Source organism: Rissa tridactyla, chromosome 1 (genome assembly GCF_028500815.1).
Source record: "Rissa tridactyla isolate bRisTri1 chromosome 1, bRisTri1.patW.cur.20221130, whole genome shotgun sequence".
Taxonomy (NCBI): Eukaryota; Metazoa; Chordata; class Aves; order Charadriiformes; family Laridae; genus Rissa; species Rissa tridactyla.
Window position 1 is genome coordinate 36,846,220 of NC_071466.1, and position 27,412 is coordinate 36,873,631.

At 40.5% G+C, this 27,412-nt stretch overlaps 2 protein-coding genes across 3 annotated transcripts in view; one reads left to right on the plus strand and one right to left on the minus strand.

Moving 5' to 3' along the window:
* Positions 1–2,150: 2,150 nt before the first annotated feature.
* WBP4 (WW domain binding protein 4) lies at positions 2,151–27,199 on the minus strand. 2 transcript variants are annotated; one of them, XM_054191150.1, is made up of 10 exons: positions 27,070–27,199; positions 20,520–20,592; positions 18,958–19,020; positions 18,729–18,852; positions 17,690–17,911; positions 16,754–16,809; positions 13,548–13,614; positions 11,419–11,579; positions 10,170–10,399; positions 2,151–7,325 (listed from the first exon to the last, which is right to left on the minus strand). In XM_054191150.1, coding segments are annotated over exons 1-10 (1,206 nt in total). In that variant the 5' UTR covers positions 27,072–27,199; the 3' UTR covers positions 2,151–7,117. The 2 variants fall into 2 exon arrangements, with proteins under 2 accessions (XP_054047125.1, XP_054047135.1); XM_054191160.1 differs by lacking the exons at positions 20,520–20,592; positions 27,070–27,199 and adding an exon at positions 20,415–20,438.
* ELF1 (E74 like ETS transcription factor 1) overlaps positions 27,199–27,412 on the plus strand; it is a 93,901-nt gene continuing 93,687 nt past the window's right edge. Inside the window, exon 1 of the mRNA XM_054191106.1 lies at positions 27,199–27,313. The gene's annotated coding sequence lies outside the window, so the exon portion shown is untranslated. The remainder of the gene's footprint in view (positions 27,314–27,412) is intronic.

Below are 27,412 nucleotides of genomic sequence, written 5' to 3' on the forward strand. Positions count from 1 at the left end.
CGGTGCTGAAAGGCTGGCAATAACTAATATGATCAGCTGCAATATTAGAGTATCCAGTTAACCTGCTTATCCAGTTACTATGCTCGCTTTCATGATGCAAGCCAATTGATTTTATTAATTATGTATCCTGACAATCTTGGAAACTTCGTACAAAGTACGCCTTTTAAGTGATGAGGTTGTCCTTCTAAGCTCGGTTAATGCCCATGAAGTTCTTTACTGTGAAAAACTTGCAGTGCTTTTAAAAAATGAGCCTCACGTGTTACGGGAAGAAAGATGCTCGTGTTTTGACTGCTGGGCCTTAGGGATATTTGCAACAAAGATAATTCATTTTCTGTAGTGCTGCTTTGTTGTTGATGGTTTTTGTGCAGGGTGATGAGAAAGGGGAAAGCAGGAGGCAGCTCCCCTCTACTGCTACATTTTGGGTGCCCCCAATGTAGGGATTGAAATTTAGCAGCTCAATCCCTTCTCCCAGCCTGGTCCGGTGCATTCTGAAGGATCTTTGTCATATTAAGCTTATGCTGCAATAGCTCATATCTGTGTATGACAGCAAAACACTGCTCTGCTCAGCTACGACAGAGACTTTGATAGAGAGCAGACCCACTTCTATGGGAGGTCATTGCCTGCAGCGCTCTCTTTTACTACAACCGGATATATTTGCTTCTCCTCGTCGACGAAGCATTATTTGAAGCAATGCTTTCTCCTAACTTCCAAACTATTTTTTGAAACTTAATTCTAAGTTCTCCCATCCCAGTCTCTTTGTAGGAAGTAGGAGCTGAGAGACTGTGATGGGGTTTGCCTGTGTGATGGTGCTTCTCCTCATGGGAGGGGTGTGACGTAGAATGATGGCATCGCTGGGGCGTTTTCAGGATGGAATACTCTGAACTTGGGCTTGAAAAGCAACCCTGACTTTCAGCAGTGAAACCATTAGCAGGAAAAATTATGATAACTAAGCACAGGGAGGAAAATGGAAAGGAAAGTGTTTCCTTGGAAGGCAGCAAAGCCCCTCAGGACAGCACGAGGGGTCATGGGAGAGCAGAGCAAGAGCAGGTTCACCTGGTAGGACCAGCCTTCTCCTGCAGCTTCGTATTCCATTGTCAAATAGTGCTACAACCACGGGAACAAAATACCACCTCCTCCGCCTGGCTTCCCCTCATGGTCATCCGTGTGCATAACCGGGACCTTGCGCATGGGTGTGATGTTGCAGCTGGTGCCAGGCACCAGCTTCATCTCTCCTAAGTTCCTGGTGATTGACACGAAACGTAGTTCCTGGATCTCTTTCATTTTTCTCCTGAGGTCTGGAGCGGCGGCATCCCACCCAGCCAAAAAGGAAGCCAGACAAAAGCCGAGCCTGGAAGTAGCCCTCTGCTTCCCCTCTGCGTACGAAGAACAGCCCTGGTGCCTTACCTCCATTACCTCCATTTAATCACCAGCAGAACATACAAGGGAATGTCTCGGAAATCCTGGAACTACAAATCGTAGAATCATGAATTTATTCACTTTAAGTAGCGAGCTGCTTGTTCTCATTCAGCTAAAAGGAAGAAATAACCAAATGCTGTTAGCAACGAAACATATTTCCTACTCTAACAAACAGAGCTGTTTGCCCGGATCATAACTTACTTAGGTTTTTCTAGCTGAATAGTTTTTTCACTTGCTGTGAAAAAAGTTGCCAAAAAAATCACGCTGACAGAAACATTTTTTTCAGTAAAAGAAAAATGTCATAAATAATTTACACGCATTCCCCACCTTTTAAAAGGGTGTATCTTTGAAGACTACTGAATCACAATCTGTTACCATCAGCAAGTTTATATATTCAGCTACATTCTGAATTTTACTAAATAGGAGCGACAACAAACCTTACCTGAACTCTGCTAGGAATTTTAAGATTAACAATTGTAACCCAGGTCATTTGTTACTCATAATTGATGCACAGAATAAACCGATTTCCGGTAACTGCTTAATGCGCTGCTGGGAGGCACCCAGACACTACGTTGGTGACCACAAAATAAAAGTGTTTCTTTTAAGAAGCATTTCCGTATTTACATACCTATTTTGGTTATTATTTACCCTGGGCCCCATTTGTAACAGAACATGCACCCATAAATCTCTCAGGTTGTCCCAAAACCCTCGAACAAATGAACAACAGTAATAGAGATCGTTCAAATGAAAGCTTTATTCGGTATTTTCATACAAACTCCACTTCAAGAGCTTGCAATGTTTTGTAATTGCAACTGGGAAGCTGCTAAAGAGCAACCAGCTGTTTAACTTTGCGGACAATACTTATAAACTAAAATAAGCGCTTTTCAGTCACCCCACTGTTCTTCACTGCGTCTTCAGTTAAGCAAGCCATTAAAACCCACTGTCTTCAGCCCCTGGTCTGTGGAACACTGCTGGTTTTTAGCATGGGCTATATCTGCTTTTATAAGTGAAATCAAACCCGTGTTTGCCAACATTCTCTGGGAATCCTCTTGGGCAAATTTTGCCTTTTCCAGCTTATTATTTGCAACGTGTTTTGCTTTGTACAGAAACTTTCACTCAAGCGATATCCCGAAACGTTGCACAAAAGGTAGATCTGTTAATCACACAAACGGTTAACATGATTTCTAGGCTAAATAGTTTAGCAGGTAGAAGGTACGAGGACTTAAGAGGTAGATACAAGAGAGACTGCAGAGATGTGTCTGACAAAACAGAACCCCAGGGTTGCCGCAGCAGAGAGCAGAAGGTACGCAGACAGCTTTTGCACCAACAAGCAGAAGGATTTAAGGGCTGCAAAACCCCCTATGAGGAATGGAATGAAATCTATCATCTCAGGAAAACAAATTATCAAGAAAATCAAAAGAGCGCATGTAGCCGGTCTTGAAATAGCTCGCGTGTTGTTTGAAAATAGGTGAGCTTGTGCTTCTTCAGGGCATGACGCGAACAGGCAGCAGAAGCGCTCGGCGTAAGCTGGGATCTGGAGACACGGTGGCCGACGTAAGCCAAGGTGAGGCCTTCTGAAGATCTCGGGAGAGCAGGGGGGGAAGGTGAAGGTGGACACCAGAAACGCGGCACAGCGGTGACACATAGATTTGCATATATAGGAATGCTGGAGGAAGACGGTTTGAGGAAGACACCAGTAATAAGAAAAGTACGAAAAAGGGGAGGCACAACTCAAAAAGCAAATCAAGGAAACCAAGCAGCATGAAACGGTTTTTTACTCCCTTTCTGAGATGCCAAAATATGCACTGAAATAATCTTTTTTGGGGAGGGAGGGGGAAGGAGAAATGTTTTTATGCATGTCATGACCAGGCCTCCCCACCTTCTAAATCTGAATATTTGGATTAGATGATGCTGCAGCACAGATTTTGCCTACAAGCGTCAAACAAAAACCAAACTTCACCCTGTTGGGTAAGTCTGGATTTAAATCTACAAATTCCCAGGTGAAGGGTTAAAATTTGTGTGAGCCTAAATAGGAACAAGGATTATTCTGTAACCTGAGTCAAGTTAAGCAAGTCGCTGCACAGCTCCTGGCATAACAAATGCCCAACAAAATAATTTTCTTTTTTAGTATGTGCAATATGTTTACTTCTAAAAGCATCACCAACTTCAGGCAGACCCTACTGTAAAAACACGCACACCTGTACCACGAAGCTCTTTCTAAACAGGTCAGACAAGTGAAAGATGAGACGAGGAAAGAAAAATACAGAGCAGTGAACTGACTTGCTCAAAATCACACAAAAGAAATCAGAAATCACCAAGAGAAATGGCAGTGATTCCTCCTCTCTCTCCAACTCCCCTTCTCATATTGCTAATAATGTCTACGACCACCTATAAAGCCAAGGATGTAGCCCTCACTCAAGGAGCTTGCAATAAAAGCAGGCAAGCAGAGACAAACACGCCGCGTGACAGAAAATGGGTTAGTCAGAAAACAAAAGCACTCTTCTTCCGAAAACACTGTTCTTCTGAAACAGTAAAAGGAACATTCCTTTGTCCTTGTCCTCCGGCCCAAGGAAGGATGAGCAGATGAGGAGCCTAACTGTGGTAATACCTAGAGGATTCCTACGGCAAATTCCAAAGGCAGAAGATTTTTGCAGGGAGATAGCGCAGAAGGGAGAGAGGTCTGTGCAGAACAGATGTCCTGGAAAAGCAGCGTCTGCCTTAAATCTCAACACAAGACAGTAGTATTTTTGTACAGAAGAGAAAATATTTGGTTTAGATAGACAATAAGGAAATCGAATGACAGCATGGTGCAAAATTAAACAGTGGCTTTGGATAGATCAAACTGGATTCAACTGGCCCTTGTTACAATTTACACTTAAGGACAAAGTATAAACTGGTCTCTCCTCAAACTGCCCTTCAGAGGTAGTGGGGAGTGAAGCGCTGTATTTCTTTGTAAAATGCAGGCTTTAGAGGTCACATCAGCAAAAGCAAGCGCATGGGATTTAAACCAACTTTACTAGCAGTGAACAAAGAAAACATTTCATCTTTTTTCCTAACGTAAATACTTGCTTTGGTCTGTTAAACGCAGTACTTGACAAAGATCTTTGGTTCATGTTACAACTAACAGCAGCTCCTTAAGGAAACAAGTTTTGAACGCTTCTGTTTCCAGATGGTTTTAAACATCAGCTCGAGCAATTTAGGGTATCTTAAATCACTGCCTATGACCACTTCAATGTGATGAAACATTTTTACGGAAAGATGTGCTCCTCAGAGGATATTAAAAGCGGAGCCTGCGAAACACCTATACTACTGTCTAAAACTGTACTAGCGAACAATACAATCATTGTACAGAGATCATACAGAAATGGATACATACTTTAGGCTTGGAGTAACAGAAGCAGTACAAAACAAATTTGTAAGAAAAAATAAAATTGTGCTTGAAAGGAAAGCGTGATCAGCTGCTAACTCAGCAGTTGGCCATGGCAAAGGAGCAGAAAGGGGTAGTTGTACTGGTAAATCACAGGGCACCCACGGCAGACAGCACGATGCAGTCATGTGAAAGGCAAATGTGGTTTAGGGACATATCAAAAGTTATTTCCAATACGATAAGGAAGCATTAGTGACATCACGTGTGGCCTTAATCTTCCTTGAACACAAAGCCTAGGCAAACTCAGGCTGGAATGGATGAAGAGAAGCGCTGGTGGAGCGCTGAAGGTCCTGTCATACAAGGACGCTTTATGTGATTCAGAAAAGACGTGATGGATTCAAGAGGAAGAAAAGCTACTTAGCTGAAGGGCAATACTCGTCTTAGTTGGGAGGAAATGAGTGCAAACTGGTGGCAAACACACGAAGGCTCCAAGTCAGAGCAGGCTCTTAGCTGCTGGAATAAAGTTCGAGTAAGAGCAAAACCTAAAAAACCTGCTTTTTAAGAAACCTGGCAACCTCTCCTCAGTAGAAAGGACATTTCTGTTGTAGCCTTGCATGGGAGGTTTCTCACGTGGGGTATATGCTGTACGTTCCTGCATCTATGACTATGAGAGCATCCGGCACGCATCCTGCATCCCTAAATGACAATCCAGGGGAAGATATTACAGGAAGCTTTCACATTTCTCAAAACAAACATTGGAAGAAATACAACAACCCTGATGAAGCCAAAGAAACACACGGGATTAAATACAATACTTAATTCTGCACACAGAGAAAATGTTGCAGATGAGAAAAAAGGACTTCAGCTGCCTTTGTAACACAGGATAAGCCAGATTCCCTGTCTTGCACTCCTTTCTACGCCGACCTGACAGATGAACAGTCATTTTCTCAATTAAGTTCAAGCTCAGCAGTTACCAACTCTATTTTGCTGTAGCTGGACTCTGACAACTGTCTAAGTTGCACCCTCTGTTTTTGACTGAGACTCTCCGAACGAAACACTGTCAGCTTTAGAAACAGAGACATATTTTTTAATGGATTCATGATGTGAACCTTTATGGTCCCCTGTTTGATACCAAGAGAAGCAATGGGCGTAGCTGTGTTCTTATGCAGACAATGAATCTTGATGATGCTAAACGCAGACCAGTCCCACCGAGTGAAGAAATCAAATGTCCAATCCTTAAGAAAGTGTCCAAGCCATCTTGGAGAGTACAGCCATCAGCTCTACTTATCCATCTCTTGTCTTCCTCTCCTATGGTACTGAGAAAAACGAAGCTTCAATACACTTAGCCCCTCCCAGCTTAGCGAACACCGCAACTATTCAGCGCATTCCTCTTATCAACAGACAAAACCCATCAGCCTCAAAAAGGGTGCTGCATGCTGTAGCGGGCCCAGGTCTTTGGAATATTTTTTTTCCTGGAAATATCAGGGAATTGGTTTTTTACAGGGAAAGAGACAAAAAGAAAACAAGACCAAAAAAAGAAAACTTGACACAAAGAAGAAAGAAAAATTCAAGTAGAGACAACAATAGAGCAAAACACAACAGGAAGACACCACAGAAATACCTACTCCAACAAGGATGGCTCCAGTGCTGTTATTAAAAGTTAAAATTCATCAGGTTTAAATCTTCTGCAGAGGTTTAAGACATTTATCATGCATGGACACAAAGAATTTCTTTCAGAAAGTTGTTTGAAATGAGTGGCACTGATGCAACTAATTCCTCTAAAAACAGCTTTCAAATGGTCTATGCTTGAAAATGTTGGCACTCTCAGAACGTACTCTTTTGCGAGCGATTAGCCAAAGGTTAGTAAGCACAACATTTTTACTCAATTAATTGGGAAACTACTCCACATAAACAATCTTGGGGGATGATTTTACTCTCTAGTACCTTCCATTGATCCATTTCCTCTGTAAAAATAAAAGGTCTGCATCATTTTTGCCAGATTAAGGATTTCTACTTTCTCCCATACTCAGAAAAGGAGTAAAAAACCTTACACAATGATTTTAAAACAGCATACATAGAGCAAATTGAACTTAGATGGCATGGTTAAAATAAAAAGTAAACGTATTTACAATATTGCATAAGTAATATAACACAAACTTCCATTCCAAAATCAATCACATCAAAATGAAATAAAAAAATATTACAACTCACACATGTTTTAATACCTATAAATCCTTAATTTCTATCCAACATTTTCTTTATAAAAGCCTGTTTAAAATATTAAACTTTTGATTCACTCTAGCTTAAACAGAATCTAAAATGATTTGTTAAGTATTACTGATCACTTAGTCTTTGTCTTAAGTTTCTAGATTTTCCATTTTCAAATTTCCTCTTCTTAAATGTTGGCACCCCTTCTGTCATATCTCCAAGGGAGGTGACTGTCTTCTCTTTAAATATCACTGTCGCATCTTCTGGAACATCTAGCACTGGTGGTGGTAGATTGTCACTCTCCGTACTGGGAAGCTCCAGGTCCACTTTTTCACTGGGAGGAGAGAGGAAAACATAAAAGGGTTGATCTACATGGAGAAAACAACATGGTGTACTGCAGATGGTAACACAGAATCACAGAATAGTTTGGGCTGGAAGGGACCTTTAAAGGTCATCTAGTCCAACCCCCCCGCAATGAGCAGGGACATCTTCAACTAGATCAGGCTGCTCAGAGCCTCATCAAGCCTGGCCTTGAATGTCTCCAGGGATGGGGCCTCCACCACCTCTCCGGGCAACCTGTGCCAGTGTTTCACCACCTTCACTGTAAAAAATTTCTTCCTTATACCTAGTATAAATCTACCCTCTTTTAGTTTAAAACAATTACTTCTTGTCCTGTCACAACAGGCCCTGCTAAAAAGTTTATCCCCATCTTTCTTATGAGCCCCCTTTAAGTACTGAAAGGCTGCAATAAGGTCTCCCTTCTCCTCTCCAGGCTGAACAACCCCAACTCTCTCAGCCTGTCCTCATGGGAGGGGTGCTCCAGCCCTCTGACCATTTTCATGGCCCTCCTCTGGACCTGCTCCAACAGGTCCGTGTCTATCCTGTGCTGAGGGCTCCAGAGCTGGACGCAGCACCCCATATTTAATTGTCAAACGTCCGTATTTAATTGTCAAAGCAGCTTTGAGCTAGATGCAGTTTTCTAGCCAAGATCATCATCATGACAGGGATCAAGAAAAAAAACATGTTCTTTGTTTCTTCTGTGTGGGCTGGTTACGAAAAGTGAAAAACTAAGACCTCATTCGCTGCAGAGCTTATACCATGGCCCAAGCACTCATCACATAAATAGTCCTGTAAAAGACAACAGGACTTCAGTGTGTAAATCTAAGAATGTTGAAAGACAGTAGTTGGTGAGTAATTAGCAATAGTTCATTGCCAAAATGATATTAAGTAGTTTTCTGCAGGTGTCCAACCTTGAAGGTCTGCGTGTCAGAGCAGAGAACAGGCTTACAAAATCAGCCAATGACCCCAAGTTGGGAAAAGCAGCTCTGGAGGACAGGATCACGGCTAATATTGATCTGAACAAATCAGACGATCTAAAAATGACCAGTCAGTTTTAAGAGGTCAACAGCAAAACACTGTGTTCTACAAGAATAACCTGTGGCACAAACATACGATGGAGAACAACTGAACAGTTCACAGAAAATGATCTAAATCACAAGTCCATTGGGAATCACACCAGCATAACACTATTGCAAAGAGATACACATTGTATTCCTGGCCAATCCATCCAATAAATCTTTCAGTACTACCGAGTGCTAGCCTGATAGCTCGTGTCCTATACCTAGTTTCAGGTCCTGTGCTTCAAGGAAAACACGGATCAGCTCAAGCACCCAAAACAGAGCCATGAGAATGACTGCAAGTCAAAAAAATGTGACTGTTGCAGCATCCCTAGAATGTAGGTCAGTAGGTGAAAGCACTTTTTATTGGACAGTGCTTCCCCAAAATCTGAAAGAATTTATCAGCTCTGAAGTCAAGGAGCGATTAGCTGGTCCAATACAGGAGGCGTTAGGGGAACTGATCAAGTGACATTATCATCTCCACGGAAGTGTAATTTAGTTCAAAGTGTCAAAACTGTTTCTGCTGAATAATTTAGAACAATAATGCTGGAGAATGGGGTCAGTGTGAGGGAAAAGATTGATTTCATTCTCCCAAACCTAATTTTTCGAGACCCCTAGAGGCCCCATAACAAGAAACTGGCCATAAAAGACAGACAGAGCCATCTCAGCTCAAAGAAGAGGAGCCATCTCAGGCATTAAGCAGTAAAACAAACCAAAAAAAAACCCTTCTGGTCGGACGCATGTCATGAAAACATCTGCAGTACATCGGTTGGACATGGGAGAGAGCTTCCAAAATTAAAATTGGCATAAACAGATTACACATGTTTTGTCTTTCGTCTACTTATTTAAATCATTACAGAAAGTGTCTCCCACCACATTGTAAGAGCCTCCAGGACTCACCCAGAGTGACAGCAGAAAAGGTCGTAGTCGATTTTGGTTTGGTCTTGCTTAACTTTGTTTTAAAATGAGGGAAATGAGAGAACAAGAAACAGGGCCATCAGAAGTCTTTTACTGCAATACTGGGTGAAAGTAAGACAAAAAAATTGAAGTGTCTTTTAGGCTGTGTCCTTCAAGTGAACAGTTTAGAGTTAGTACAAGACCACAAAGTGAGAAATAATTCACTGCTTGTGGAAGTAACTCAGCCAAACATACCAGGCTTAGGTAGAAATTGCTCGGAGTCCAAAAAGCATACTCATTATGTCAGCAACTATTGATCCCACAGGGAAGGGATTCAAAACAATGCTAACCCAGTACGATCAAGATCAGGTTGCTGCTGGCCCTCGAAGATCAAGACAGATCTTGAATTCCAGGCAAAGTTAGCCCAGCTAATTACTCATTAGAAAGAAACAGAACTTAGCCTGGAAGCTAGAGGCCCCGAGAAAGCTGCCCGTGCCGTTTCAAGGCTGGAAGCAGTTGAAAAAACAAGAGGCAGTTGAACGAGACTGTTGAAGATGATGTTAAGGAACATAAGCTTAGAGTAACTGCATGTAAAGTTGATGCTCAGCCTCTGAGAAGAACGATGGATTACAATCATCCTTTAAATCACTTTAATTTACTTTGTACTCATGGTGAACTTCTACGTTAAAACCAAACCACCACCACTGTCTGCCATGGAGAGCTATTACTTAAAATAATCACTGCAGAAAGAATTGTATTTGGGCTACATTTCCAATCACTGCTGTGCTAATTCTGCCAGAATTCAGACGAAAAAGCTTCAGCTCTGAAAACAAGTATTCCGGAAGCAAATATTATGAAAATAACTACAGTAAAAAGATCCTCACCATGGTTCTTCTTCTTCTTCTTCTCCTTCTTGCTTAATTGCTTTCCATTTTCCGTAAGGGTTGGTCTTGTTAGGTGCATCACTGGAGGATTCTTGGGAAGCCAATGTACTCTCCTCTTTACCAGCTGTTTCTTCTGGTTTAACTTCTCGCCATTTCCCATAAGGACTTAACTTTTTAGCTTTGGAAGACTTTTTCCCTTCCTCTGATTCTTCACCATTATCTCCTTTCCTCTAAAGAGGAAAAAACCCACCTTAAGCAAAAACGCCTAAATAAAAACACAATGCAGCTTTATTTTACATCTTTTATTTACTATTACCTACTATTCATACTTTTCAATCAAGAGTAACTTGAAACAATAAATTCATATTGTAATAAAATCTTTAAATTTTTCTCCTTGAGCTTTCGTCACATACAGAGTTGAAAAAAAATCTTAAATGTTACAAAAAGTTAAAGTTGGAAAATCCCATCTATGAAGGCTGAAGTTAGCAAGGAGTAGCCAATACAGACTTACTTCAAAACAAAGCTTATCATGTTTAAAAAAAAAAAAAAAGGCAAAAATTCACATACAGCTTTCTGTACATGCAGATACACACACTTTCCAGCTAGTACCTAGTAGTTTATAATGATGCACAGTGATATAAAAATATGTACTGTAGAATTAACACCTGTCTATGAATACATTTTATATTTAAACTGTCTCTGCCTGTTCTGAAATACCAGTTTCAGAAAAACCATCTGACCCAACCAGAGCCATAATCACACCCTTATCTTAAGTTTTAAATTTGAAGACAAAAATATTTAATTGATACAGGTTTTGCATTGTGTGCTGCCAATGTTTTCCTCAATTAATAAAGAAATTTTCAGTCAAAGGCATTCCCTGAAGATTTCTTGGCAGTCACACGTACCAATGAAGGTTAGAAGTCATATGCTCACACTGAAATCCAAATCATTTTGTGGATTACTTCAGAGAGATGACAGTCCTTTCTCAGAGAACATCACATTTCTGGCAGAATTCAATCTACTTCTGGTGGGCTGAAGGAAAGATCATGCTTTCCATTCTGGAATGGTGACACCCATGGGCCAAATAATTGAATAAAGATTCATTTTGCTATTCGAACAAGTGCAAACTTCTACTTTCAGTCATACGGTTTAACCTCATTACAATGAGTAAAGCCTGTCACAAGAGAGAAATCATTTTAAGCTAGAAAATTAATACTGTATGTAAAATAAATCTGAAGAGAGAACGTACCTTGAAATTTCTTTCTGAACCCTGTGCTTCATTTTCACTGTCTTCCGAGTCGGAATCAGACCCTTTGGAATCTGTTTCTGCAAGCTCTTCAGAATGCTTGTCACGTTGACTTTTCTCATTTGAAGATGAAACGAAACCAGCCGGTTTCTCCCATGTAGATACTGTCCAAGATATTTGAATAACCACGTTATTTATGTTTCTAACTCTGATCTGTTATTGCTTTGACAACATTACCTTTCAGAAGCAGCGCTGCCTTATGCAAAAATACAGCAAATAATTTAGCACAAGGCTTTTGCCTTTGTTTGGTATGTTTGTTTTCATAAATATAATCAGAAAGACAACATTTCACTTCCCAGCAGAGATACTGTCATGACAGCTGAGTTCACTGTTGATAAAGCGTGTTGTAATTAGTGCTTAAGAAAAATATCATGCATGGTGAACTGTGGTCCCATCCTATCACAGGACAGACAAATTGGCCTCTAGAGGTGCCTATTTGATTTGAGTTGTCCATTGATTACAAAGAAAGGATAAGGTAAAGAATGTTAACTGTGAGCCTCAGCTCCCCGGGCAGATAACCCCCTTCCCTGTACTACTTGGCTTGGGAGCATTAGGTCTCTAATTAAAGAGCCGTCAAGTAAACAAGGAAATACAACCATTATTCTGAAAAGACATTAAAGTATCTACGGGGTATAATCTCATTTTCAATGAGAACGTAATATTCCAGTAAATATATTGAGAGGAAATATTTAAATAAAAGTTGACTCAATGGTCTTAAAACTGCTTTTGGTAACAATAAGGCAAAAGTACACCAACTTTCAAACTACAATTTTATTTAAGCTTTCAAATGTGATAAAACTACTATTTTTCCAATTATTTTATCTATTTCCAGAGAAATCCCTACCTGAAAACAACATTTAACAGGTATGCTTCTAGATTTATCTTGAAGAAGTAAAGATGTAAGAAACTGGCAATAAGTGGCTCTGAATGAACAAAAAATGATACTGCCGCCACGTAGCTTTAGACCAGTAACTGGAAAAATTCACCTTCCTGGGTGTCACATACAGCCAGCGGAGTAAGGTGCAGCCTCCCAAAGCATGACTCGTAGCAGGAGCTAAGCCTAGAGATACTGGCTTCTTAAGTTATACACCTGAGATGAGACACTGCGATCAGTCCCCTCGGTTAACACTTTGTCTTGTCTTCAGAGGATGGGTTTAGCGTTAACAGAACTGACAAGTAATTTTCAAGCATTTCCAAGATACTTACAGCTCTATAAAAGTCAGGCATTGCTTTAAAATCTCACAAGTCAAAATTTAACCAAATACAATGATTACAAAAACATTCTTCACAAGTGTCATGTGTCCATGAAGAACTTTAAAAAACAATACAACCAAAGGCAAAAAATGTATCTGAACTTGGAAGGTACTGTTTAAAAATAACCATCACGTCATTTCCCTTTCAAAAAAAAAATAAATCACAAATCATTTGAGCAGGGGAGTGGCATGCTGAAAAACTGAAAGGCTTTGGGTTTGGTTTTTTTTTTGCTATTCCTGGCATCGTCAGGAATGCCACTTCATACCCAACAGCAGAAGGAAAACTCATAGCCGGCATAAAATCATGTGCTCTCCAGAGAGGAATCATTGACCTTAAAACGATTCAAACAGATTCAGAAAACAGATGCTTGTTGTGGGGGAGTTACCACAAAGTTCCCCATGTAGGGAAAAAAATGGGGAAAAGAAGTAGGAGGTAAGATTCTGGACTCTCTTATCAACGCTACGTCAGCAGGAAGAAAAGTTCAAGATATTCTTCTGTCAAAAAAACCCCCAAACATCCTGCTTCTTTCTGTTTTTCAAACAATAATTTCGATATATATGTAGAAAAGAAGAACCCATATTTTAGAGTTGTAAGTGGAATGTCAAATAAAACCTATGAAGCACAAATGCATATACACTGATGATACAACTATAAAGCCAGCCTTGACTTAACAACTAGTATATTTCAACCAAGGCAACAGCTTAAGAAATAGAAAACTTAGTAATGGCCTTAAAATGCAGTTATTTGCAAAATAAAATGCTGCTCTGAGAACCCTCTCTTCTGAAATAGAGATTAACTGGAAAACAAGCTCTCCTTACCTCCTGTTTGTGTGTTATAGTAATAGGTATGACCATCTTCAGTGACACCTTCTACCCACTCTGCTCCCTGAGAAAACGATACAGGCGCTCGTTAAACAAGAGAGTTTTAAGGATCAGCCAAAGCATCGCTTACAAGACTATTCAAACCTTGAGTATTTTTTGTTAATGATAATTTTACTGTTTTTAAGCTTGAACCCCTGAAGTTGTTAGAAAGTATTCCCTTTGACTCAAGTGAGATTGAATTAACTTAATGTATTGCAAATGCACATAGACAGTTTTTTCAAACAGTAGATAATTAGTATGAAGCAGTATAGTAAAGGTTGCCATACAGTTCATATTATGATAAAAGCCATAAAAGGCCATGTTTTTTATTTTCCAAAGTATTCACACCTGAAGTTAACATTTCCTGGTTTTGTTATTGTCTTAAGTAGAGACCAAGAAAAAATTTCTCTGGAAGACTCAGGGTTTTATGAGGGCTATAGAAAAACAGTACGATAAATACTATCACAAATTAAACATAAACAAACAAAACCAAAACATCTAAAATTTATTCCAAAATAGATCTTCACCAAAAATACCGGAGAAGCAGACTTTGCAGGAATGCATGCCGTGAATTTACTTATTTAGTAAAGCACCAATTTCAGCAAAGCACTGTTTTTCCCTACTAATTAATATGAAATGCGGCAGAAGTTGCTGTTATGTCTCTGCTCTGTGGATGTGTAATTAAAATAAAGATGTTTTGCAGAATCAGACACAGCTAGTCAGTCATTACACGTGGCTTAACATCTTCCTTAAGAACCTGATTTCCATTAACACCGACACATAAACACTTACACATACACTACTTCACTGCTCCTTAAATACTAATACTGCCCATTCCCCTGTACTGGGCAGAACTTCTATGCCGCTTCATCACACATGATTTTTGCATTAATGAATTTCTCTGTGGGTACACATAAACACCTCTCCCCTCACCCCAAATAGGCTTCTGCACACACGTTCCTATGCATTTGCTTAATACTCTATTAAAACTTTGCGTTTTTTTAAAAAAACACAAAACAATCAGGACTTAACGTTCTCATACCTGCTCTGTAGAAAGCTATATATGAAACAGATTAATAATATCAGAATAATAACAGGTTCAGAGCAGGCAAAAAAGCAAGAAAGCCGTCAGTGAGCAAGTTTCCTCGAGATTTGGCTCTCAAAAGTTTCAGTGTACTAGTTTCAACAAAAGAAGCAAAAGGAAAAATTATTTTATCTAAGTTGAAAGAGGACAAAAGACTAGTCTTAAGTACAACTTATCCTTTTTGTTAAGAGTTAGATCCTGAACATTTTAGACCTGGTTCTTAGAGGTTTTCAGCAGATACTTGACTTTAGGCACACCGAGTATCCTCCTATGCAAATGCTAACATGCATGATGTCAATCTAACTGAAGTTGTAGGTAGTCTTCAAGTCTTCAACATGCCTTTTCATTACTCTGCTCTCTCACCACAAAGTCTAAGCAGCAGGCTAACATGCTGCAAAACATGGAAGGCCTGTGAATCTCACTTGCGCTACATACTGCAAGCATGCCCTTTGATTTCTGGGCAGTGTGAGTCCTTGTTAGAGATCTGGAATGTTCCCAGTATCTTTAGCTCAGACTAAATAAGGGAGCAATCAAATGCTTGTTTTTAGCAATAGCGAAAATAACTCAAGACACCACAAAGTCACCAAGGAGGGTGAGGGAGGAATGGCAAAATACAGCCATGTGGCACTGGAGAGATACCCGAGGCTGAAGGTGTGTGTTTATGATATAGCTGAGATGAGCTAACTTCAAATTGTTGCCAAGAAGGCAGCTCCTTCTCTCCTCCATCTGCTCTCCCCGCACCGGCACTTCTCTGATCACCCCGAGAGCTGATTGCAAGGACATTAAGCCTACAAAGTGCTAACCTAAACTCTGATGTCTTCACTCCCTAAACAAGTTTACTGTCAGGGCAAATATGCACCAAGGAACGTACAAGATTAGTCACAGGACCACCTCTTCCAGGGGAAGGCTACAGTAAGACTGGCTTATAAATATTGCAAAGCTAGGCCTTGACTGAAAAGATAAAGTTGAAGTGCTGTTAACAAGCTGTGCAAAACCGCAGGATAAAGGAATCAGAAAGCCAGAATAGCATGTGATGGGCAGCTCTGACACGAAGTGTGCGGTCTCTTGGGAATGAACGCTGGATGGAAAAAGCCTGCATTTTTGAGATAAAACACTGCCTTATCAAGAGAGGGAATACTGACAAAACTTCACGTACATTTTGTGAATTGATTCAATTGCCTAAAAATATACACGATTATAACCATTTTCTCCTCTGACTGTAAGTAACCGAGTACCAAGCATAAGCCACTTCTCAGATACAACAATATTGGCCTAGTGCTCTGAAAAAGCCAGGCTTTTCTGATCTCTAACATAAAACCAACATTAGCAAACAACACTGACTTTAAATCATACTATACCTATGATACCTATCTCAAAAATGGAGAAACGTAACATCACTTTACAGGAGTGTTGTGAAGCACAAAAAAAAACTTTTAATGTTGTGAAGCACAAAAATCCTCGAGTGGTAAGCATCAGGGCAAAGCCCACTAATAGTAATAAGAAATATTTCTCTCTCTGGGCTATTTGGCAAGTTTTCCAGTGCCTTAAATAAGAAAAAGAAAGTGATATTCTAAAAGTAATATTCTCAAAATATTGCTTGCACATAGGTTCCATGAAAAAGACAAATTATCACGCAGCCATATCCTAAAGCAAACACAAAAAATAGGCACTCTTTTTTTTTCACTCTCTGACAATGCAATCTCAATGTTTCCTAAGATAAAAGAGTCTTAACTACTTCAAATGTGTAAGTTTTAATTTTTTTAATTAGATTTCATTCACGAAAGGTTGAACAGAATTTATGGGTTGAAGCATCCAAAAAACATATTCTGTAAAAACACAACCACCACTATGACTTCTCTTCCCTTGATAAACAAATTAGCCAAAAAACATTTGTATAGCAAAATTTGTGCTTTCATCAAGTACATCGTAAAACATTCCATATATTCAAATTATGTTTTTCTAAGTTTACTAAGAGCAAACAATTTATCTTCTGCAATCAGAAGACTTGCAAATTGCTTCTCTTATTTCTGATAAGTGCTTACAAGGACAAAGAAAAGTTTGAATAACAGTATTTGATTACCATTTGTGAGTTTTGAGAGTTGCCTTGGAATCCTTTAGGTTTCTCCCACTGTGATTCTAAAAAAGCAAAACCATATTTCACCCATCATTCAATCCTGTTTAATAATATTTAGAAAAAAACAGATGTAAAAGGTATGACACTTATGTGTGCACACATACAAACAAGTAATACAGATACACCTCACTGGAATATAAATCTGCCTTGATCAAACCACGGTATGAACAATAAACCAAAGTATCATAATTATTACAGTTGGCTTTATGAGGATTAACCACCTCCCAGACTATTAAACTATGGCTGATACACAGATACTGGAATCTTCATACAAAAAAGGTGTTTGTTTTTGAAATGGTAGCATACACCAGGGGAAACGAAACACGCGAGATTTTTACCTTTTGGAAGTTATCTTGCATGAGGAAAGACTACGGCAAATACTAATGGCAATTCTTAAATTTATAAGAAACAGTTTGTAACAGTCTCATTAAGTCTAATTAAAAGAAGGTTGCTTTTACACTCTAAAGTAGATCATAACACATAGCTCCTCAACAGAAGTCAGTCAGATAAATCCTGTCAATGTGGAAAGAAACAATCAGACAGCAATCCCTAACAGCTCTCATTTACTTACTCTCATTTATTTCACATTCCTGATAAGGAAGCTTCTTTAACACAGCTATCTTTTGTATACTTAACCTGTGAAAGGCTAAACATCTCCAGAAACTGGAATTACTGCATTCTTACATTATTAACAAACAGCAAAACCAGTCTGAAGTTCTAGATGCCTAAGCCTTGAATGCTGAATATCAAAACTCCACCTAATTGTTCACCTTTTAATAATCAGCTTACTACTGAGAGAGCAGAAGAGTAAAGAAATGCAGGCAGTCTTTTCTCATTTATATCCAGTAACTGTATCTGCATTTGCTTCTCACTATTTTTTACCTCCTGTTTTTGTGTTGTAGTAATACGTATAGCCTTCGGGAGAAAATCCTTGCACCCACTCCTTCGTTTCAGTTTTTGGTGGCATTGAGGGGTCCTGAGGTGTCTTTTTTTTCTTTTCTTTCTTTTCCTTTTTTTCCTTCTTCTCTTTCTTTTCTTTCTTTCCTGGAGTTTCCACTGTGTTACTCTGTGGTTTACTCTGTGTCGAACTGGGACCTACCTCATCTTAAAGAAAATAATATTCTCTTTTTAAAAAAGAGTAATAATCTGATCTTAAATATTAGTCACTTTTGAGCAACAGCAAATAGGAATTGTTGTTTTATGAGTACTTTCACTCACTAGTATTACACTCATAGCAGGTAAGTTTAAAAGACTATATTTAAAGAATCTTGCATTGTAGCAATACTATAGTGTCATAAGAAAGTCCAAATACCAAAAGATGAGTAACCTAAAGAGAAAAACCATAAGGACCAATGATCTTTAACTGAACAACAACAAAAAAGAAACTAAGAGAGTTACGAAAAAGATAAATCCTACAGGAGCTTGAAACTACAAACTATTTTAAAGGATAATATGTCTTCACCTGGACAAAACAAAGGCACTTGCTGAACTGCAAGCTGAGTAGGAGATTCTCATCTCCACTGTTTAACCCCAGCGGGAACCCAACCTCTCCTATTCAATAGGAACTTTCGTCTCCAATTGGCAAAAATCTAACATAAAATTACCTAAGGGAAGCTGCACTGCTGATTCAAAGCACCAGCTACAGCCTATTTTTTGTTATCACATTGTTTAATTTTTTTACTCCAAATCATATTGTTCCACGGACCAGAGGACTTCATAGCTAAAAACGTTCTGTACTGCAACTTCTACTACTGGCAATTTGCAGACTCCTTGTTGTTTTGCTTTTGATTTTATTTTTTTATGAGCAAACACAGTCCTGAAGGCCTGTTCTCATGTTCCTAAAACCTAATTTAAGAAAAAACATTCCTACTGAATATTCTTTCAATTCTGTCTTTAATCCTTTGGCAGCTATATGAACTACCTGGCTTAATTCCAAGCCTTTTCATGTCCTCTTGATATGCTTTCATTGCAGCCTCCTCCATTGCTGCAAATTCTTTTGACATGTTTTCTTCTTCTTTTGCTTTTTCCAAGCTTTTCTTTTTAATCTAAAACAAAACAAGACAAAACAACCCCAAGAGAATAAATAAAACAAGTCTGATAATAAGAGAGATTAAAAAAAAGTGTTCGTGCAAATAAGATATTTGAGTTACCTCACTAATTCTTTTTGCCACATTTTCTTTATGATTCTTCCCTCTTTCATGAAAATCAATGCTCTTAAAAGCAAGAAAAAACCCAAGAAAAATAATATGTATTACACAATTTTAATGCAGTTAATTTACATAGTTAAAATTTAGTTAGACTAAATTTAGCTGAACAAGCCTAAATGTAATCTGTTCTGAAAACACTTACAGCAAACACTACAGCTATAAAATGGCTATAGGAATTCAGGAACACTGAGAAACACTCAACATAGAAATTATGAAAAATCAGTAACACTCCAAAATGGTATAATAAAATTTCATGGTCTATCAGATTTAATTTTTTTCAAATAATACTGTTCAGAACACAGATTAGAGACAAGTAACAGGTAATCTGAGCTCCCTCTCCATGCCATCCTTCCAAGTATCATCGCTTGTTATTTTTTTTTACCTCTCTGTTTTCATGCAAATTTTTAAAAACAGTATGGCTTATTTAGAGTTCCAAATATTAGCTACGGTCCTTAATTAGATTATGCTATGCTCCACAAATATCCCATGAACTCAAACTAGTCTGCAGGTCCGCAAATCTGAGAGAGGAAAAGGTAAGGTGGGAGAGTTGGGTGACTAAGGACAACGGAACAGTCTGCAAGCCAAAAAGCCGCCAGAAAGACTGAAGCCAGCAGGAGCTGGAAGCAGTTCAGAGGCTCCACAGGTACAACAGTGGAAGTCCTCATGTGGTTCTTACAAAAAGTATCTGAGCTCATTTAGGTGCTCAAATGTCAGGTGCATAAGCCTGACCTAGTAACCCTGGATTTTCTTTGCACAAACCAATGTGCAGAGGATGCACATCCAGGGGACGATTCATCTCATTTAAAGACAGTTAAATGAGATATAAGTTAGCCAAATCCCCCACCCCTTTAACGTGCATTTCTCTTCACTGACTACAAGAAGAAACTTAAACCAATTAGCTCACACGTGTCATTCTGAACTGCAGGTATCTAATTGCAAGCCAGATGAAGCTCAGCTCCAGAAGTACCCTCGGCATCGAGTCAGGAAGGCAAAATTTATTTCTAAGTGAGAAACCAATGGGTCTAGCAGTGTGCAAATAGCATCTGCAAGTCAGAAACACCTTTCTGTAACCCAGTAATGTTTCTGTGGGCTGTCTGAAATGAAAGAAACCTGCTTTAAACGCTTAGAGTGCTGGCTGCACCAGGCCTACCAGATATAAACAGCACATATGCCAGGTTTTGCTTTCTACTTGCATACAAAGGCTAGGAACAGGCATGGACAAAGTTTCAAGACAGATCAAATGTTAAGTTACAGAAGCTGAAGAAAAAGCAGGGTCAGATATTTCAGTTCTTATCTGTACTGCCAAGTAGAACAGCACAGACCATCTTTTATGCAGCATCTGGCTCTCAACATAATATACTTTAAATATCACAAGTATTACAACGGCATTTTAAAACCACACATTTCATGCATCAAGAGAATAGTATCAAAAGTGATGTCAAAAGCCTGTAATTCAATTTCCTAGTATTTCAGAATCATTGACATTGTACGGTAGACCATCGTACAGGTCTGTTGTCTGCTATCCAGCACTTGCAGTAATCGCAGAATTTTTTTGGCTGAGATTTCCAGTAATCGGCCCTGGGGAGAGAAAAAAAAAATAAGATGTATAATCTGAAACAATAATCCCAGCCACAGGTTTTTGTATACATATATATATATATATAGCTTCGGAAACTAAATTTAGTCTTCTTTGGGTGATTGAGTGCTAAAAGTTTGTTTTTCTTTCTTTTTTTTTTTAAAAAAAACAAATTATGGGGAGCAAGCATGAGTAGCTATATTGACTACTGTTGACTACTGTCCCCATAAAGCACAGCTCAGTATTGAGATTGTGCTCATCTGACCCCTGAAGACTGCAATTTTTTTACAATGGAGGCGATGCTGTAAGAACCAGAAATACAAGACAAAGCAAGCCAGAGAGAAACAAGCATCTCTAGATACCCTAATTAAACACAGAACTGTCAGAAAAGTACAACTTGCACTATTTTCCATAAAAATGCATACAACAAACGGTTCTAAGTGTAAAACTTCAGATTTAATGTTAAAGTCTTCTTGGGATACTGTACAGAGTGCGCTTAGGAACACAAAGATGCAGTTCTGGACAACGTGAGCTACTGCGGGGAATCCTAGAACAGATTCTGACCTGTGGGGTCACAGACACAGCACTAAATTGTTTGGATGTTTCAGTGTAAAAATGTGAATATTTCTGAACCATGCAATTTAGATAAGCTGCACATGTGTGAGGAAACTTGGGGGAAATTCTTCAGAGCTCAAAACTTACTACATGAAAGCGTTTAACAATAAAACAAACAACCGCTCCAATGGCTGTTTGTTCATCAAAAACTGCTTTCTATTGCCAGATGAGGCTTGTGCAGAAATAATTCCATTTGTCATTGACTTGCAGCAACAGATGCAATGCTTTGGTTCAACAGAACACCTTCCAGCAACAGACTTCTATGTTTTTAAGTTAAAATGAAAAAGACGGAGGGGCGAAACCAAAACCAATTCAAGATTACCCTGAGAACATTAAAAAAGATCAGTCCAAAAAATGTATCTTTGCCTTCCATCTGAAGATCAATGTACAGAGTTCAAGGAAAATACTTCCTGACATTTTTATTCAATAAACACAAAAATTCTTCCATGCACAGCAACAGCACCCTCGAACAGCACCTTAGGATACCTGCGAACGGATCTTTCATAACAGAAACAGCTGATCAATTCAACTCTTTAAAATTTAAGTAGATATCAAAATACACTCTCCTACCATGCTTAATGAAAAAACACAATTTCTACGAGGCTATGATTATTGAGAAGTTTAAGTACGAAGGATATCCTCTGCAAAAATGTATCAACCTGTAAGCAATACTGCGTTAGCAACACACAGCTTTTCAAGCAATTTTCTGGGAAGCTAGAAAGAAGCAGCTGGGCTTCCCCCCCCTTTAAACAGAAATCTGCTCATCCCTAAATGGTGTACTTTAAAACTGGGTGATTATTTAGTCACACATTTAATTAAAAGGCTTTCGAGATTTATATATCAGAATGTCCTAGGGCCAAAGCCTGGGAAATCGAACACTCTGGCTGGAAAACCAGCTGAGTGGGAGGGAGAAATTCAGAGCTCAGAAATACCTCGAGGCCCTTTTTCCTATTGAGCTATAGCTCCTAAATTGTCTCTAAATCCTTCGACGTCATCTAAGATAAATTTGCAGCTAAAAGCTGGGTTAACCTTCCTAAGGCCACGGACCAATTCTGACAGAAAACAAATAAATTGTCAAAGAGCCTCACTGTGTGCTTCGGAGATGCAAGAACATCTGCGTATTTCCAAGTTGAACCTAACGGGGCTGGCTCTTTCTCTTCAACAGAATCAAGCGTAAGTGCCAAAATTAAGACCGTACAGCTGCACCCACCAAAAGTCAAGACCTGAGAGTGTGACGAGCTGTATTTTCACAGCTATATTTTCCACCGATTTCTTTCCTAAGCGCTACTGGATGCCACATCTGTTGCAAACCTCTGCAGCTACACAGAGAGTAATCGTGTAGCTGGAGAACCTGAGGGCACACCTGGGGCTCAAACACAAATCCAGGTCTTGACGACGGAAGCCTTTTGTCTTCATCTCTTCTTTGGTTTTGATAAAGATTGGAGCTGGCTCTCTGTTGTTACATCTAAGCGTAAATGATACTCTGTGCAGAAGACTTGGTATCCTGGGAACCTTAAATCCTGCACTTCATGATTAATGAAGTTAATTGTGTAAATTATGGTCCCAATTCCATGACTTATGAGCATGAGGAGTGTTATATGTCGAGTAATTCTCTTAAAGATTTTCCACTTGAGTTCATAACACTCAATAAAAGAGCAAGCTCAGCTGAAACATCCAGTGAATAACATCTGCCATTATAACAGTGATGGAGCCTGCAAAGCACCAATGGCCCTGCAATGAGAGCAAAGCAAAGAGGAGTGTTTGGAAAGGAGTGGCAACTGAAGCGAGACCCAACTTCGGTGAGGTGCTACAAGTGCTTCACAGGCTCCAGTCACAAGCCTTAAAGTTAATCCAGATCAAAGACAATGTTTAAGTATGTGATTATTTTATTAATCTGCCAAATACACGCCTGAGAGGAGATGCCATTAAAGTGGTACAGAAGTCCTTTACACTTGAATCAAATCAAGGGAAACGCAGTTATTTTTAAAAGTCATTCCAGTAAAAACAGTACAGCTTTTAAGACTCCTTATCTTCTGCCTGCACTTATATCAGTAAAGTTAAGATTCTTGTTTTCTCCTTTACAGCTGGGCCAACCTGCTAAGGACCACAAAGCCGACCAGCTAGCCATCACCACCGCAACAATCGTTCTTCCTGGCACTAAAACGAAGAGACAGTCCAGAGTGCATCAAGTCTGGCTTGTCCAGGTTTGCAGGGTTGAGACTTCAGCTCTGTACACATTCACCCAGGTGCAGCTATCCCAATGGGAGCGTGGTGACACCGACCCTGAGAGGTGGGCAACTTTTACTGAGAAGCTCTACCTCCAAGTCCGCTTGGAGCCCGATTTTCCAGAGCTGGCCGAGCAAGTCAGCTTGGCAACCTGCTACCTGGCACACAGAGAACACAGCAGCACGGATACAGATGGGTACTGGGCAACTTCTCGACAAACTGCTGTAATCTTTCAGCCAGAGCTGGAAATCTTGTACTAACTTGCAAGAAATGCAAGTCTCTTGAAGAAATTGTGATTTTAATAGTAAGAAGATTTATTAATTATAAGATTTTTTCCAATAAGAAAAACACACAATAAAGGGATTTTCTTTCATCTTCTACTCGTTAAACCACCCAGGGGCAGAATGTGCAACAGTTCCAAGGACTAAATGGGAAGGAGGGAAAAAGGGGGAGCAAACATCAAACTGTTTTCTTGAAACTTTAACGAAATGACAAACTCTTTGGTGCAAACAGCTGGAAAGTGCAAGTAGTGTCAATCTTGAAACCATTTTCAGATTTCTGAAATTCATTTAAAACTTCAGAGGGAACAAGGAGATGGGGAAGAACAAATCGCAACTCTGCATTAACAGCACCTGCCACACTTGCCATCTCAAAAGGTATGAAAACATTTAAATTCAGAGAGAAAACTCCAAAACTCAAACATTGCAACCTACAACTGCAATGAGGGGGTTATGCACTCCCACTGCATGCGAACCATGCATTTGGGAGCACGCCAAGGGGACAGGTTGTGTCGACAACATTCAGAAAGTAACCCGCAGAGTAACTCCAGCAGTACCAGGGTCCAGGGCCCCAAACCATCAACCTGCGAGCTGCTTCTCCTCACAACTTACAGTATTATTAATGTTTTAACAGGTGGTGCAGTCAGGCTTCTTTATATAGGGAAGCTTAAGAAACCCTCATAAAAGAACTATCTTCAGCTTGGACAGTGTTGCCAAACTTTACTTTGAGACTGGGCTGTAGGTTTTTGTTCCTACCATATACTGGCTGAAATTAAAAGGTGGGGAAAAAAAAAAAGGTGGAAAAAAATCCGAAACAACTGTTTCAGGTGGTTCTGAACACAAGAAAAAAAATAATTTGGCTATGTAAACAAAATCTGGAAGCATTTGCTTTGAATAGCTCTGTTCTAAAACACCAGACTTGAAATTTGGCAGGGATGAAGGGGGGTTTGTATCAGGGATATATCTGTCCAAATTATAAGCCTTTGGGGGGGGGAAAACATCATCCGCATGCTCAGCAGTCTTCTTTGTTTTTAATATCTACAACCTCTGAAGACTTTGAACAAAGTTAGTATCTTCCAGCTTTCTGCAGGTTTGAACACTGAACAGCCTGTGCGTGCATCACCTTTTTGAATACAGGCATCTGAAGTAATAAATACACGGATTCAAGTTCCTGACTACAGAAGGAAATGAATTCAGATTAGCTACTATGGCTGTTCTATAACAGCCACTCAACAGGACAGTATTCAGAAATACTAATAAATTCTATTTGGGAATACTGTGTACTTCTAAATAAAAATAGTTGTTTTGTAATGGAAAGAAGTAGAAAGAATGAAAGAAAAAAATCACATATATTTCACAATAGATCCTCCTCCACATAGGAAACCATTCAAGAACAGCTAATTCTAATTCAAACATCCCAGTATTAGTAAGACTTAAGAATGCAATGCTAGAATCGGCAGGGATGAAGGCCAAAAAAGAAAAGGTTTTCTTGTCCCATGAAGTAGGTCCTGGTGCCATGGCCCTAACAGCCCACGCTCCCAAATAATTCACAGCAACTCCATTAATTCATAGTGCACTAATCCTACCCTCAAAACACTTCTCAGATACATACATACCCTTAATTTTTATTTTTTAAAAAATGGTATTTAAAAATAAGGACACAAGAAAATAGCATCCCTGGCACACTGAGTATATGGGGCTGTCCTTCTACCTAACCTTAGCGTGTCGGCCTTCGCATATATCACAGAATATAGGTCTATATGCAGGCTCCTACAGAGTAGTACTGGATGGCAGTTTCATCCACATGGAACAGAGCAGTCCTGTGAGGGGTTTAGTTCTTCCGGCCTTCAAGTTGATTATATTTTTTGCAATCCTTCTGTAAATTCTAATTTACAACCCAAGCGGCTGGTTTTTTTTATTACTGTATTAGCCCCCTCTGATCAACATACAAATCGTCATATCCCGCAAGACAATCTGAGTGGAGAACAGAGTCTGCAGAAGCTGCTCAGTCTGACCTATATTGGTGCTGAAGATCATTTGCATGGATCTGCTTTGCCAGATCTCTTTCCTAAATCATAAATTATATAACTTGAAAGGTAATGCTACAAATATTTTTAACAATATACAAGAATGCACAAGAGTATCAGGGCAGGGAGCCTTCTGCATGTATGGAGCTCCAACGGAGCTCATCTCTCCTAACTTCAGTTGTCTAAAAAGTGAGATATCAAGTCATCTAAGTTCTCCATGTCAATAGATGGGAGACTGTCATCTCCTGAATGCCACTCTTTCCATCCTAAGTAGGCATCTGAGAAGCAAACTGAACTCCATAGATGCGTATTTCTTCCTCATACAGGGAACCTAAAGCGAACTGCCTGAGTCAGCCTTCAAAAGTTCAGTATCTGAAGTCAGGGATATCTACTGAGAGCAGAGGTCTGCTACTGTAGATGCAGAAGGAGGATATGGGCTATGTCAGGAAGAATATGATAAGAATTAGGAGAGGAAAAACCCAGCAACATAAACTGGGTCAAGAAATTGTTCAGGTATAATTTTAGCAATAACTAAAATTAAGAACACTGCTGTATGTAGTACCAGTCTGCAAGACAGGCTGACACAATCTAACCATCAAATACTTCCCCACAAAAAAGATCTCTAAAGATATTTTTGGTCAGGTTCAGATTTCTTACTTTTTCTTTTTTTTTTTCAGCAGGGAAGTTAGGATATCCAGAAAAGTAGCAGAAACGAAAAAATGCCATTCGTATGACATTCTCACTTCATAAAGACCAAAGCTTGGATTTTTACACCACGCCCACCCCAAATGTGGTCAGGTATTAACACAAATTTTCTCGTTAAAGACGTAAAGGAAGTCGCGATGGTCAGCAAAACCGAGGCACAGCGGCTTTTCCCCCACACGCTTCCCCCAGGCCCGGAGGCTCCGAGGAAGCCGGCGGTGTGTGGGTGGTCGGGGACACCCAGCCGCCTTCCCCCGCACCGCTCGGGTGGCGGCGTCCCCGCGGGCGGGAGGCGAAGCTGCCCGGGGGCGATAAGGGGCCGAAAGGGCAGCAGAAACAAACAACCGGGGAGGGTGCGGGGAGAAAAGCAGGACAGACGGGAGCAGAGGCACCGGAGCGAGAGGGAAATAACTCGGACAGCAAGGCGGGTGTCGCCGGCCCCAGCGGGGGCACAGCCTCTGACCGGCTGCCCAAGGCCTCCCCAGAGCCTGCGGGCACCGGGGGCCCGGCCCGCCCGCCCCCACTCTGCCTTGCCGGCCCTGCCCGCCCCGGCGCGCAGGTGCCGGGGGTTGTGGGAGAGCTTCACACGGCCGGCCCTACTCGCGCTCCCTCCCGGCCCCTGGACACTCACATCGCCGCTTCCCCGGCAGCGCAGCGCAGCACACCACCGCCTCGCCTCGCCGGTCCCCGCCGCTCGCCGCGCCGCTGGGGCGGGCCGGGGCGGGGGCAGGGAGCGCGGCGACGGCAGCCGGCAGGGCTCAATCCGCGCTCTCCCTCCCTCCCTCCGCCCTTCGCCCGCTCCTCCTCCCCCGCCCCCGGGAGAGGCGAGCGCTCTGCGGGGAGCCGCTCGGCGAGGGAGCCGCCGCCGCCGCTCGGTGAGTGTCCGCCCGCCGCAGGTTGCGGCCAACCCCGGGCTCGGGGGGAACGGGGAGGCTCTCCCCCTTCCGGAGCCTGCTGGAGCCGCGGGTTCGATC

What these genes read in the sequence shown, in the direction of transcription:
- WBP4 (XM_054191150.1), bottom strand. An exon ending in ACTCTCAAAACTCACAAATG is followed by an intron (nt 13,615 to 16,753) that starts GTAATCAAATAC and finishes TCGTTTTCTCAG; the next exon opens with GGAGCAGAGTGGGTAGAAGG. An exon ending in GTTCAGAAAGAAATTTCAAG is followed by an intron (nt 10,400 to 11,418) that starts GTACGTTCTCTC and finishes TTTCCTCTTTAG; the next exon opens with AGGAAAGGAGATAATGGTGA.